This window comes from Salmo trutta, unplaced genomic scaffold, assembly GCF_901001165.1.
Source record: "Salmo trutta unplaced genomic scaffold, fSalTru1.1, whole genome shotgun sequence".
NCBI lineage: Eukaryota > Metazoa > Chordata > Actinopteri > Salmoniformes > Salmonidae > Salmo > Salmo trutta.
This window is the reverse complement of record NW_021823104.1, coordinates 395,821-408,320: the sequence shown is the minus strand read 5'-3', so window position 1 is coordinate 408,320 and position 12,500 is coordinate 395,821. Positions and strand designations below refer to the sequence as shown.

General features: G+C 50.7%; 2 protein-coding genes across 7 annotated transcripts in view; both read right to left on the bottom strand.

Moving 5' to 3' along the window:
• LOC115188923 (AP-5 complex subunit zeta-1) overlaps positions 1 to 12,500 on the bottom strand; it is a 389,472-nt gene that overhangs the window by 287,979 nt on the left and 88,993 nt on the right. The gene's annotated exons all lie outside the window — the stretch shown is intronic.
• The window catches only part of LOC115188922 (caspase recruitment domain-containing protein 11), a 92,616-nt gene that overhangs the window by 22,670 nt on the left and 57,446 nt on the right, over positions 1 to 12,500 (bottom strand). For both annotated transcript variants that reach the window (XM_029747748.1, XM_029747749.1), the window contains exon 15: positions 7,555 to 7,598. In XM_029747748.1, the coding sequence (XP_029603608.1) occupies positions 7,555 to 7,598 (44 nt within the window). The remainder of the gene's footprint in view (positions 1 to 7,554; positions 7,599 to 12,500) is intronic.

Genomic DNA, 12,500 nt, shown 5'->3' with positions numbered 1-12,500 from the left:
AGGGTCTACAGTATGGGGCTGTAGGGTATAGGGTCTACAGAATGGGGCTGTAGGGTATAGGGTCTACAGTATGGGACTGTAGGGTATGGGGTCTATAGGGTCTACAGTATGGGGCTGTAGGGTATAGGGTCTACAGTATGGGGCTGTAGGGTATGGGGTCTATAGGGTCTACAGTATGGGGCTGTAGGGTATAGGGTCTATAGGGTCTACAGTATGGGGCTGTAGGGTATAGGGTCTATAGGGTCTACAGTATGGGGCTGTAGGGTCTATAGGTCTACAGTATGGGGCTGTAGGGTATGGGGTCTATAGGGTCTACAGTATGGGGGCTGTAGGGTATAGGGTCTATAGGGTCTACAGTATGGGGCTGTAGGGTATGGGGTCTATAGGGTCTACAGTATGGGGCTGTAGGGTATAGGGTCTACAGTATGGGGCTGTAGGGTATGGGGTCTATAGGGTCTACAGTATGGGGCTGTAGGGTATAGGGTCTATAGGTCTACAGTATGGGGCTGTAGGGTATAGGGTCTATAGGGTCTACAGTATGGGGCTGTAGGGTCTATAGGTCTACAGTATGGGGCTGTAGGGTATGGGGTCTATAGGGTCTACAGTATGGGGCTGTAGGGTATAGGGTCTATAGGTCTACAGTATGGGGCTGTAGGGTATGGGGTCTATAGGGTCTACAGTATGGGGCTGTAGGGTATAGGGTCTACAGTATGGGGCTGTAGGGTATGGGGTCTATAGGGTCTACAGTATGGGGCTGTAGGGTATAGGGTCTATAGGGTCTACAGTATGGGGCTGTAGGGTCTATAGGTCTACAGTATGGGGCTGTAGGGTATGGGGTCTATAGGGTCTACAGTATGGGGCTGTAGGGTATAGGGTCTATAGGTCTACAGTATGGGGCTGTAGGGTCTATAGGTCTACAGTATGGGGCTGTAGGGTATGGGGTCTATAGGGTCTACAGTATGGGGCTGTACGGTATAGGGTCTACAGTATGGGTCTGTAGGGTATAGGGTCTACAGTATGGGGCTGTAGGGTATAGGGTCTACAGTATGGGGCTGTAGGGTATAGGGTCTATAGGGTCTACAGTATGGGGCTGTAGGGTATAGGGTCTATAGGGTCTACAGTATGGGGCTGTAGGGTATAGGGTCTACAGTATGGGGCTGTAGGGTATAGGGTCTACAGTATGGGGCTGTAGGGTCTATAGGTCTACAGTATGGGTCTGTAGGGTATAGGGTCTACAGTATGGGGCTGTAGGGTATGGGGTCTATAGGGTCTACAGTATGGGGCTGTAGGGTATAGGGTCTACAGTATGGGGCTGTAGGGTATGGGGTCTATAGGGTCTACAGTATGGGGCTGTAGGGTATAGGGTCTATAGGTCTACAGTATGGGGCTGTAGGGTATAGGGTCTATAGGGTCTACAGTATGGGGCTGTAGGGTCTATAGGTCTACAGTATGGGGGCTGTAGGGTATGGGGTCTATAGGTCTACAGTATGGGGCTGTAGGGTCTATAGGTCTACAGTATGGGGCTGTAGGGTATGGGGTCTATAGGGTCTACAGTATGGGGTTGTACGGTATAGGGTCTACAGTATGGGTCTGTAGGGTATAGGGTCTACAGTATGGGACTGTAGGGTATTGGGTCTATAGGTCTACAGTATGGGGCTGTAGGGTATAGGGTCTACAGTATGGGGCTGTAGGGTATAGGGTCTATAGGGTCTACAGTATGGGTCTGTAGGGTATAGGGTCTATAGGGTCTACAGTATGGGGCTGTAGGGTATAGGGTCTACAGTATGGGGCTGTAGGGTATAGGGTCCACAGTATGGGGCTGTAGGGTCTATAGGTCTACAGTATGGGGCTGTAGGGTATAGGGTCTATAGGTCTACAGTATGGGGCTGTAGGGTATAGGGTCTATAGGTCTACAGTATGGGGCTGTAGGGTATAGGGTCTATAGGTCTACAGTATGGGGCTGTAGGGTATAGGGTATAGGGTCTACAGTATGGGGCTGTAGGGTATATGGTCTATAGGGTCTACAGTATGGGGCTGTAGGGTATAGGGTCTACAGTATGGGGCTGTAGGGTATATGGTCTATAGGGTCTACAGTATGGGACTGTAGGGTATAGGGTCTACAGTATGGGTCTGTAGGGTATAGGGTCTACAGTATGGGACTGTAGGTTATAGGGTCTATAGGTCTACAGTATGGGGCTGTAGGGTATAGGGTCTACAGTATGGGGCTGTAGGGTATAGGGTCTACAGTATGGGGCTGTAGGGTATGGGGTCTATAGGGTCTACAGTATGGGGCTGTAGGGTATAGGGTCTATAGGTCTACAGTATGGGGCTGTAGGCTATAGGGTCTACAGTATGGGGCTGTAGGGTCTATAGGTCTACAGTATGGGGCTGTAGGGTATGGGGTCTATAGGGTCTACAGTATGGGGCTGTAGGGTATAGGGTCTATAGGGTCTACAGTATGGGGCTGTAGGGTATGGGGTCTATAGGGTCTACAGTATGGGGCTGTAGGGTATAGGGTCTACAGTATGGGGCTGTAGGGTATGGGGTCTATAGGGTCTACAGTATGGGGCTGTAGGGTATAGGGTCTATAGGTCTACAGTATGGGGCTGTAGGGTATAGGGTCTATAGGGTCTACAGTATGGGGCTGTAGGGTCTATAGGTCTACAGTATGGGGCTGTAGGGTATGGGGTCTATAGGGTCTACAGTATGGGGCTGTAGGGTATAGGGTCTATAGGTCTACAGTATGGGGCTGTAGGGTCTATAGGTCTACAGTATGGGGCTGTAGGGTATGGGGTCTATAGGGTCTACAGTATGGGGCTGTACGGTATAGGGTCTACAGTATGGGTCTGTAGGGTATAGGGTCTACAGTATGGGACTGTAGGGTATAGGGTCTATAGGTCTACAGTATGGGGCTGTAGGGTATAGGGTCTACAGTATGGGGCTGTAGGGTATAGGGTCTATAGGGTCTACAGTATGGGGCTGTAGGGTGTGGGGTCTATAGGGTCTACAGTATGGGGCTGTAGGGTATGGGGTCTATAGGGTCTACAGTATGGGGCTGTAGGGTATAGGGTCTATAGGGTCTACAGTATGGGGCTGTAGGGTATGGGGTCTATAGGTCTACAGTATGGGGCTGTAGGGTCTATAGGTCTACAGTATGGGGCTGTAGGGTATAGGGTCTATAGGGTCTACAGTATGGGGCTGTAGTGTATAGGGTCTATAGGGTCTACAGTATGGGACTGTAGGGTATAGGGTCTATAGGGTCTACAGTATGGGGCTGTAGGGTATAGGGTCTACAGTATGGGGCTGTAGGGTATGGGGTCTATAGGGTCTACAGTATGGGGCTGTAGGGTATAGGGTCTATAGGTCTACAGCATGGGCTGTAGGGTATAGGGTCTACAGTATGGGGCTGTAGGGTATAGGGTCTATAGGTCTACAGTATGGGGCTGTAGGGTATAGGGTCTACAGTATGGGGCTGTAGGGTATGGGGTCTATAGGGTCTACAGTATGGGGCTGTAGGGTATAGGGTCTACAGAATGGGGCTGTAGGGTATAGGGTCTACAGTATGGGACTGTAGGGTATGGGGTCTATAGGGTCTACAGTATGGGGCTGTAGGGTATAGGGTCTACAGTATGGGGCTGTAGGGTATGGGGTCTATAGGGTCTACAGTATGGGGCTGTAGGGTATAGGGTCTATAGGGTCTACAGTATGGGGCTGTAGGGTATAGGGTCTATAGGGTCTACAGTATGGGGCTGTAGGGTCTATAGGTCTACAGTATGGGGCTGTAGGGTATGGGGTCTATAGGGTCTACAGTATGGGGCTGTAGGGTATGGGGTCTATAGGGTCTACAGTATGGGGCTGTAGGGTATAGGGTCTACAGTATGGGGCTGTAGGGTATGGGGTCTATAGGGTCTACAGTATGGGGCTGTAGGGTATAGGGTCTATAGGTCTACAGTATGGGGCTGTAGGGTATAGGGTCTATAGGGTCTACAGTATGGGGCTGTAGGGTCTATAGGTCTACAGTATGGGGCTGTAGGGTATGGGGTCTATAGGGTCTACAGTATGGGGCTGTAGGGTATAGGGTCTATAGGTCTACAGTATGGGGCTGTAGGGTCTATAGGTCTACAGTATGGGGCTGTAGGGTATGGGGTCTATAGGGTCTACAGTATGGGGCTGTACGGTATAGGGTCTACAGTATGGGTCTGTAGGGTATAGGGTCTACAGTATGGGACTGTAGGGTATAGGGTCTATAGGTCTACAGTATGGGGCTGTAGGGTATAGGGTCTACAGTATGGGGCTGTAGGGTATAGGGTCTATAGGGTCTACAGTATGGGGCTGTAGGGTATAGGGTCTATAGGGTCTACAGTATGGGGCTGTAGGGTATAGGGTCTACAGTATGGGGCTGTAGGGTATAGGGTCTACAGTATGGGGCTGTAGGGTCTATAGGTCTACAGTATGGGTCTGTAGGGTATAGGGTCTACAGTATGGGGCTGTAGGGTATGGGGTCTATAGGGTCTACAGTATGGGGCTGTAGGGTATAGGGTCTACAGTATGGGGCTGTAGGGTATGGGGTCTATAGGGTCTACAGTATGGGGCTGTAGGGTATAGGGTCTATAGGTCTACAGTATGGGGCTGTAGGGTATAGGGTCTATAGGGTCTACAGTATGGGGCTGTAGGGTCTATAGGTCTACAGTATGGGGCTGTAGGGTATGGGGTCTATAGGTCTACAGTATGGGGCTGTAGGGTCTATAGGTCTACAGTATGGGGCTGTAGGGTATGGGGTCTATAGGGTCTACAGTATGGGGTTGTACGGTATAGGGTCTACAGTATGGGTCTGTAGGGTATAGGGTCTACAGTATGGGACTGTAGGGTATTGGGTCTATAGGTCTACAGTATGGGGCTGTAGGGTATAGGGTCTACAGTATGGGGCTGTAGGGTATAGGGTCTATAGGGTCTACAGTATGGGTCTGTAGGGTATAGGGTCTATAGGGTCTACAGTATGGGGCTGTAGGGTATAGGGTCTACAGTATGGGGCTGTAGGGTATAGGGTCCACAGTATGGGGCTGTAGGGTCTATAGGTCTACAGTATGGGGCTGTAGGGTATAGGGTCTATAGGTCTACAGTATGGGGCTGTAGGGTATAGGGTCTATAGGTCTACAGTATGGGGCTGTAGGGTATAGGGTCTATAGGTCTACAGTATGGGGCTGTAGGGTATAGGGTATAGGGTCTACAGTATGGGGCTGTAGGGTATATGGTCTATAGGGTCTACAGTATGGGGCTGTAGGGTATAGGGTCTACAGTATGGGGCTGTAGGGTATATGGTCTATAGGGTCTACAGTATGGGACTGTAGGGTATAGGGTCTACAGTATGGGTCTGTAGGGTATAGGGTCTACAGTATGGGACTGTAGGTTATAGGGTCTATAGGTCTACAGTATGGGGCTGTAGGGTATAGGGTCTACAGTATGGGGCTGTAGGGTATAGGGTCTATAGGGTCTACAGTATGGGGCTGTAGGGTATGGGGTCTATAGGGTCTACAGTATGGGGCTGTAGGGTATAGGGTCTATAGGTCTACAGTATGGGGCTGTAGGGTATAGGGTCTATAGGGTCTACAGTATGGGGCTGTAGGGTCTATAGGTCTACAGTATGGGGCTGTAGGGTATGGGGTCTATAGGGTCTACAGTATGGGGCTGTAGGGTATAGGGTCTATAGGGTCTACAGTATGGGGCTGTAGGGTATGGGGTCTATAGGGTCTACAGTATGGGGCTGTAGGGTATAGGGTCTATAGGTCTACAGTATGGGGCTGTATGGTATAGGGTCTATAGGGTCTACAGTATGGGGCTGTAGGGTCTATAGGTCTACAGTATGGGGCTGTAGGGTATGGGGTCTATAGGGTCTACAGTATGGGGCTGTAGGGTATAGGGTCTATAGGGTCTACAGTATGGGGCTGTAGGGTATGGGGTCTATAGGGTCTACAGTATGGGGCTGTGGGGTATAGGGTCTACAGTATGGGGCTGTAGGGTATGGGGTCTATAGGGTCTACAGTATGGGGCTGTAGGGTATAGGGTCTATAGGTCTACAGTATGGGGCTGTAGGGTATAGGGTCTATAGGGTCTACAGTATGGGGCTGTAGGGTCTATAGGTCTACAGTATGGGCTGTAGGGTATGGGGTCTATAGGGTCTACAGTATGGGGCTGTAGGGTATAGGGTCTATAGGTCTACAGTATGGGGCTGTAGGGTCTATAGGTCTACAGTATGGGGCTGTAGGGTATGGGGTCTATAGGGTCTACAGTATGGGGCTGTACGGTATAGGGTCTACAGTATGGGTCTGTAGGGTATAGGGTCTACAGTATGGGACTGTAGGGTATAGGGTCTATAGGTCTACAGTATGGGGCTGTAGGGTATAGGGTCTACAGTATGGGGCTGTAGGGTATAGGGTCTATAGGGTCTACAGTATGGGGCTGTAGGGTATAGGGTCTACAGTATGGGGCTGTAGGGTATAGGGTCTACAGTATGGGGCTGTAGGGTATAGGGTCTATAGGTCTACAGTATGGGGCTGTAGGGTATAGGGTCTATAGGGTCTACAGTATGGGGCTGTAGGGTATAGGGTCTATTGTATGGGGCTGTAGGGTATAGGGTCTATAGGTCTACAGTATGGGGCTGTAGGGTATAGGGTCTACAGTATGGGGCTGTAGGGTATAGGGTCTACAGTATGGGGCTGTAGGGTATAGGGTCTACAGTATGGGGCTGTAGGGTATAGGGTCTACAGTATGGGGCTGTAGGGTATAGGGTCTACAGTATGGGGCTGTAGGGTATGGGGTCTACAGTATGGGGCTGTAGGGTATAGGGTCTACAGTATGGGGCTGTAGGGTATAGGGTCTACAGTATGGGGCTGTAGGGTATAGGGTCTACAGTATGGGGCTGTAGGGTATAGGGTCTACAGTATGGGGCTGTAGGGTATAGGGTCTACAGTATGGGGCTGTAGGGTATAGGGTCTACAGTATGGGCTGTAGGGTATAGGGTCTACAGTATGGGGCTGTAGGGTATAGGGTCTACAGTATGGGGCTGTAGGGTATAGGTAATAGGGTCTACAGTATGGGGCTGTAGGGTATAGGGTCTACAGTATGGGGCTGTAGGGTATAGGGTCTACAGTATGGGGCTGTAGGGTATAGGTAATAGGGTCTACAGTATGGGGCTGTAGGGTATAGGGTCTACAGTATGGGGCTGTAGGGTATAGGGTCTACAGTATGGGGCTGTAGGGTATAGGGTCTATAGGGTCTACAGTATGGGGCTGTAGGGTATAGGGTCTACAGTATGGGGCTGTAGGGTATAGGTAATAGGGTCTACAGTATGGGGCTGTAGGGTATAGGGTCTACAGTATGGGGCTGTAGGGTATAGGTAATAGGGTCTACAGTATGGGGCTGTAGGGTATAGGTAATAGGGTCTACAGTATGGGGCTGTAGGGTATAGGGTCTACAGTATGGGGCTGTAGGGTATAGGGTCTACAGTATGGGGCTGTAGGGTATAGGTAATAGGGTCTACAGTCTCAGGTACCTTACCATAATCCATGTTGTCAAAACTCTCATTTTCAAAGTCACAGAGGCTGAAACAGAGAAGGAAAAATGTAGTCAGAAGTTAGAAACCTTTTTCCAATGTATTGAGTGTAAGCTGTGTAGGGTAACAGGGTGTAGGGTGTAGGGTAACAGGGTGTAGGGTGTAGGGTGTAGGGTAACAGGGTGTAGGGTAACAGGGTGTAGGGTAACAGGGTGTAGGGTAACAGGGTGTAGGGTAACAGGGTGTAGGGTAACAGGGTGTAGGGTAACAGGGTGTAGGGTAACAGGGTGCAGGGTAAAGGGTAAAGGGTAACAGGGTGTAGGGTAACAGGGTGTAGGGTAACAGGGTGTAGGGTAACAGGGTGTAGGGTAACAGGGTGTAGGGTATCAGGGTGTAGGGTAACAGGGTGTAGGGTAACAGGGTGTAGGGTAACAGGGTGTAGGGTAACAGGGTGTAGGGTAACAGGGTGTAGGGTAACAGGGTGTAGGGTAACAGGGTGTAGGGTAACAGGGTGTTGGGTAACAGGTGTAGGGTAACAGGGTGTAGGGTAACAGGGTGTAGGGTAAAGGGTGTAGGGTATCAGGGGGTAGGGTAACAGGGTGTAGGGTAACAGGGTGTAGGGTAACAGGGTGTAGGGTAACAGGGTGTAGGGTAACAGGGTGTAGGGTAACAGGGTGTTGGTACAGGGTGTAGGGTACAGGGTGTAGGGTAACAGGGTGTAGGGTATAGGGTGTAGGGTATCAGGGTGTAGGGTACAGGGTGTAGGGTACAGGGTGTAGGGTAACAGGGTGTAGGGTAACAGGGTGTAGGGTAACAGGGTGCAGGGTGTAGGGTGTAGGGTAACAGGGTGTAAGGTAACAGGGTGTAGGGTAACAGGGTGTAAGGTAACAGGGTGTAAGGTAACAGGGTGTAGGGTAACAGGGTGCAGGGTGTAGGGTGTAGGGTAACAGGGTGTAAGGTAACAGGGTGTAAGGTAACAGGGTGTAAGGTAACAGGGTGTAGGGTAACAGGGTGCAGGGTAACAGGGTGTAGGGTAACAGGGTGTAGGGTAACAGGGTGTAAGGTAACAGGGTGTAGGGTAAAGGGTGCAGGGTAACAGGGTGTTGGGTAACAGGGTGCAGGGTAACAGGGTGTAGGGTATCAGGGTGTAGGGTAACAGGGTGTAAGGTAAATGGGGTAGGGTAACAGGGTGTAGGGTAACAGGGTGCAGGGTAACAGGGTGTAGGGTAACAGGGTGTAGGGTAAAGGGTGTCGGGTAACAGGGTGTAGGGTAACAGGGTGTAGGGTAACAGGGTGTAGGGTAACAGGGTGTAGGGTAACAGGGTGTAGGGTAACAGGGTGTAGGGTAAAGGGTGTAGGGTAACAGGGTGTAGGGTAACAGGGTGTAGGGTAACAGGGTGTAGGGTAACAGGGTGTAGGGTAACAGGGTGTAGGGTAACAGGGTGTAGGGTAACAGGGTGCAGGGTAACAGGGTGTAGGGTATCAGGGTGTAGGGTAACAGGGTGTAGGGTAACAGGGTGTAGGGTAACAGGGTGTAGGGTAACAGGGTGTAGGGTAAAGGGTAACAGGGGTAACAGGGTGCAGGGTAACAGGGTGTAGGGTAACAGGGTGTAGGGTAAAGGGTGTAGGGTAACAGGGTGTAGGGTAAAGGGTGTAGGGTAACAGGGTGTAGGGTAACAGGGTGTAGGGTAACAGGGTGTAGGGTAACAGGGTGTAGGGTAAAGGGTGTAGGGTAACAGGGTGTAGGGTAACAGGGTGTAGGGTAACAGGGTGTAGGGTAACAGGGTGTAGGGTAACAGGGTGTAGGGTAAACAGGGTGTAGGGTAACAGGGTGCAGGGTAACAGGGTGTAGGGTATCAGGGTGTAGGGTAACAGGGTGTAGGGTAACAGGGTGTAGGGTAACAGGGTGTAGGGTAACAGGGTGTAGGGTGTAGGGTAAATGGGGTAGGGTAACAGGGTGCAGGGTAACAGGGTGTAAGGTAACAGGGTGTAGGGTAAAGGGGTGTAGGGTAACAGGGTGTAGGGTAACAGGGTGTAGGGTAACAGGGTGTAGGGTAAATGGGGTAGGGTAACAGGGTGTAGGGTAACAGGGTGTAGGGTAACAGGGTGTAGGGTAAAGGGTGCAGGGTAACAGGGGTAGGGTAACAGGGTGTAGGGTAACAGGGTGTAGGGTAACAGGGTGTAGGGTAACAGGGTGAGGGTAAAGGGGAGGGTAACAGGGTGTAGGGTAACAGGGTGTAGGGTAACAGGGTGTAGGGTAAATGGGGTAGGGTAACAGGTGCAGGGTAACAGGGTGTAGGGTAACAGGGTGTAGGGTAAATGGGGTAGGGTAACAGGGTGCAGGGTAACAGGGTGTAGGGTAACAGGGTGTAGGGTAAATGGGGTAGGGTAACAGGGTGCAGGGTAACAGGGTGTAGGGTAACAGGGTGTAGGGTAAATGGGGTAGGGTAACAGGGTGCAGGGTAACAGGGTGTAAGGTAACAGGGTGTAGGGTAAAGGGTGCAGGGTAACAGGGTGTAGGGTAAAGGGTGTAGGGTAAAGGGTGTAGGGTAACAGGGTGTTGGGTAACAGGGTGTAGGGTATCAGGGGTGTAGGGTAACAGGGTGTAGGGTAACAGGGTGTAGGGTAACAGGGTGTAGGGTAACAGGGTGTAGGGTAACAGGGTGTAGGGTAACAGGGTGTAGGGTAACAGGGTGTTGGGTAACAGGGTGTAGGGTAACAGGGTGTAGGGTAACAGGGTGTAGGGTAACAGGGTGCAGGGTAAAGGGGTGTAGGGTAACAGGGTGTAGGGTAAAAGGGTGTTGGGTAACAGGGTGTAGGGTAACAGGGTGTAGGGTAACAGGGTGCAGGGTAACAGGGTGCAGGGTAACAGGGTGCAGGGTAAAGGGGTGTAGGGTAACAGGGTGTAGGGTAACAGGGTGTAGGGTAACAGGGTGCAGGGTAACAGGGTGCAGGGTAACAGGGTGCAGGGTAACAGGGTGTAGGGTAACAGGGTGTAGGGTATCAGGGTGTAGGGTAACAGGGTGTAGGGTAACAGGGTGTAGGGTAACAGGTGTAGGGTAACAGGGTGTAGGGTAACAGGGTGCAGGGTAACAGGGTGCAGGGTAACAGGGTGCAGGGTAACAGGGTGTAGGGTAACAGGGTGTAGGGTATCAGGGTGTAGGGTAACAGGGTGTAGGGTAACAGGGTGTAGGGTAACAGGGTTGAGGGTAAAGGGTGTACGGTAAAGGGGTGTAGGGTGTAGGATGAGGTGTTTAGGATGTAGGGTGTAGGGTGAAGTGTTTAGGGAGTAGAGAGAAGTGTTTAGGGTGTAGGGAGAAGTGTTTAGGGTGTAGGGAGAAGTGTTTAGGGTGTAGGGTGAAGTGTTTAGGGTGTAGGGTGAAGTGTTTAGGGAGTAGGGTGAAGTGTTTAGGGTGTAGGGTGAAGTGTTTAGGGTGTAGGGTGAAGTGTTTAGGGTGTAGGGTGAAGTGTTTAGGGTGTAGGGTGAAGTGTTTAGGGTGTAGGGTGAAGTGTTTAGGGTGTAGGGTGTAGGGTGTAGGGTGAAGTGTTTAGGGTGTAGGGTGAAGTGTTTAGGGTGTAGGGTGCTAGGGTGTAGGGTGAGGTATGTAGGGTTTAGGGTGCTAGGGTAACGTTTGTAGGGTGCTAGGGTAACGTTTGTAGGGTGTAGGGTGCTAGGGTGTAGGGTGAAGTGTGTAGGGTTTAGAGTGCTAGGGTGTAGGGTGAAGTGTTTAGGGTGTAGGGTATAGGGTGAAGTGTTTAGGGAGTAGGGTGAAGAGTTTAGGGTGTAGAGTGAAGAGTTTAGGGAGTTGGGTGAAGTGTTTAGGGTGTAGGGAGAAGTGTTTAGGGTGTAGGGAGAAGTGTTTAGGGTGTAGGGTGAAGTGTTTAGGGAGTAGGGTGAAGTGTTTAGAGAGTAGGGTGAAGTGTTTAGGGTGTAGGGAGTAGGGTGAAGTGTTTAGGGTGTAGGGTGAAGTGTTTAGGGTGTAGGGTGAAGTGTTTAGAGAGTAGAGAGTAGGGTGAAGTGTTTAGAGAGTAGGGTGAAGTGTTTAGGGAGTAGGGTGTAGGGTGAAGTGTTTAGGGTGTAGGGTGAAGTGTTTAGGGAGTAGGGTGAAGTGTTTAGAGAGTAGGGTGAAGTGTTTAGGGTGTAGGGTATAAGGTGAAGTGTTTAGGGTGTAGGGTGAAGAGTTTAGGGAGTAGGGTGAAGTGTTTAGAGAGTAGGGTGAAGTGTTTAGGGAGTAGGGTGAAGTGTTTAGGGAGTAGGGAGAAGTGTTTAGGGTGTAGGGTGAAGTGTTTAGGGAGTAGGGAGAAGTGTTTAGGGTGTAGGGTGAAGAGTTTAGTGTGTAGGGAGTAGGGTGAAGTGTTTACAGAGTAGGGTGAAGTGTTTAGGGTGTAGGGAGAAGGGTGAAGTGTTTAGGGTGTAGGGTGAAGTGTTTAGGGAGTAGTGTGAAGTGTTTAGGGAGTAGGGTGAAGTGTTTAGGGTGTAGGGTGAAGTGTTTAGGGAGTAGGGTGAAGTGTTTAGGGTGTAGGGAGAAGTGTTTAGGGTGTAGGGAGTAGGGTGAAGTGTTTAGAGAGTAGGGTGAAGTGTTTAGGGAGTAGGGTGAAGTGTTTAAGGAGTAGGGAGAAGTGTTTAGGGTGTAGGGTGTAGGGTGAAGTGTTTAGGGAGTAAGGTGAAGTGTTTAGGGAGTAGGGAGAAGAGTTTAGGGTGTAGGGAGAAGTGTTTAGGGTGTAGGGTGAAGTGTTTAGGGTGTAGGGAGAAGTGTTTAGGGTGTAGGGTGAAATGTTTAGGGAGAAGTGTTTAGGGTGTAGGGTGAAGTGTTTAGGGAGTAGAGAGAAGTGTTTAGGGTGTAGGGAGAAGTGTTTAGGGTGTAGGGAGAAGTGTTTAGGGTGTAGGGAGAAGTGTTTAGGGAGTAGGGAGAAGTGTTTAGGGTGTAGGGTGAAGTGTTTAGGGAGTAGG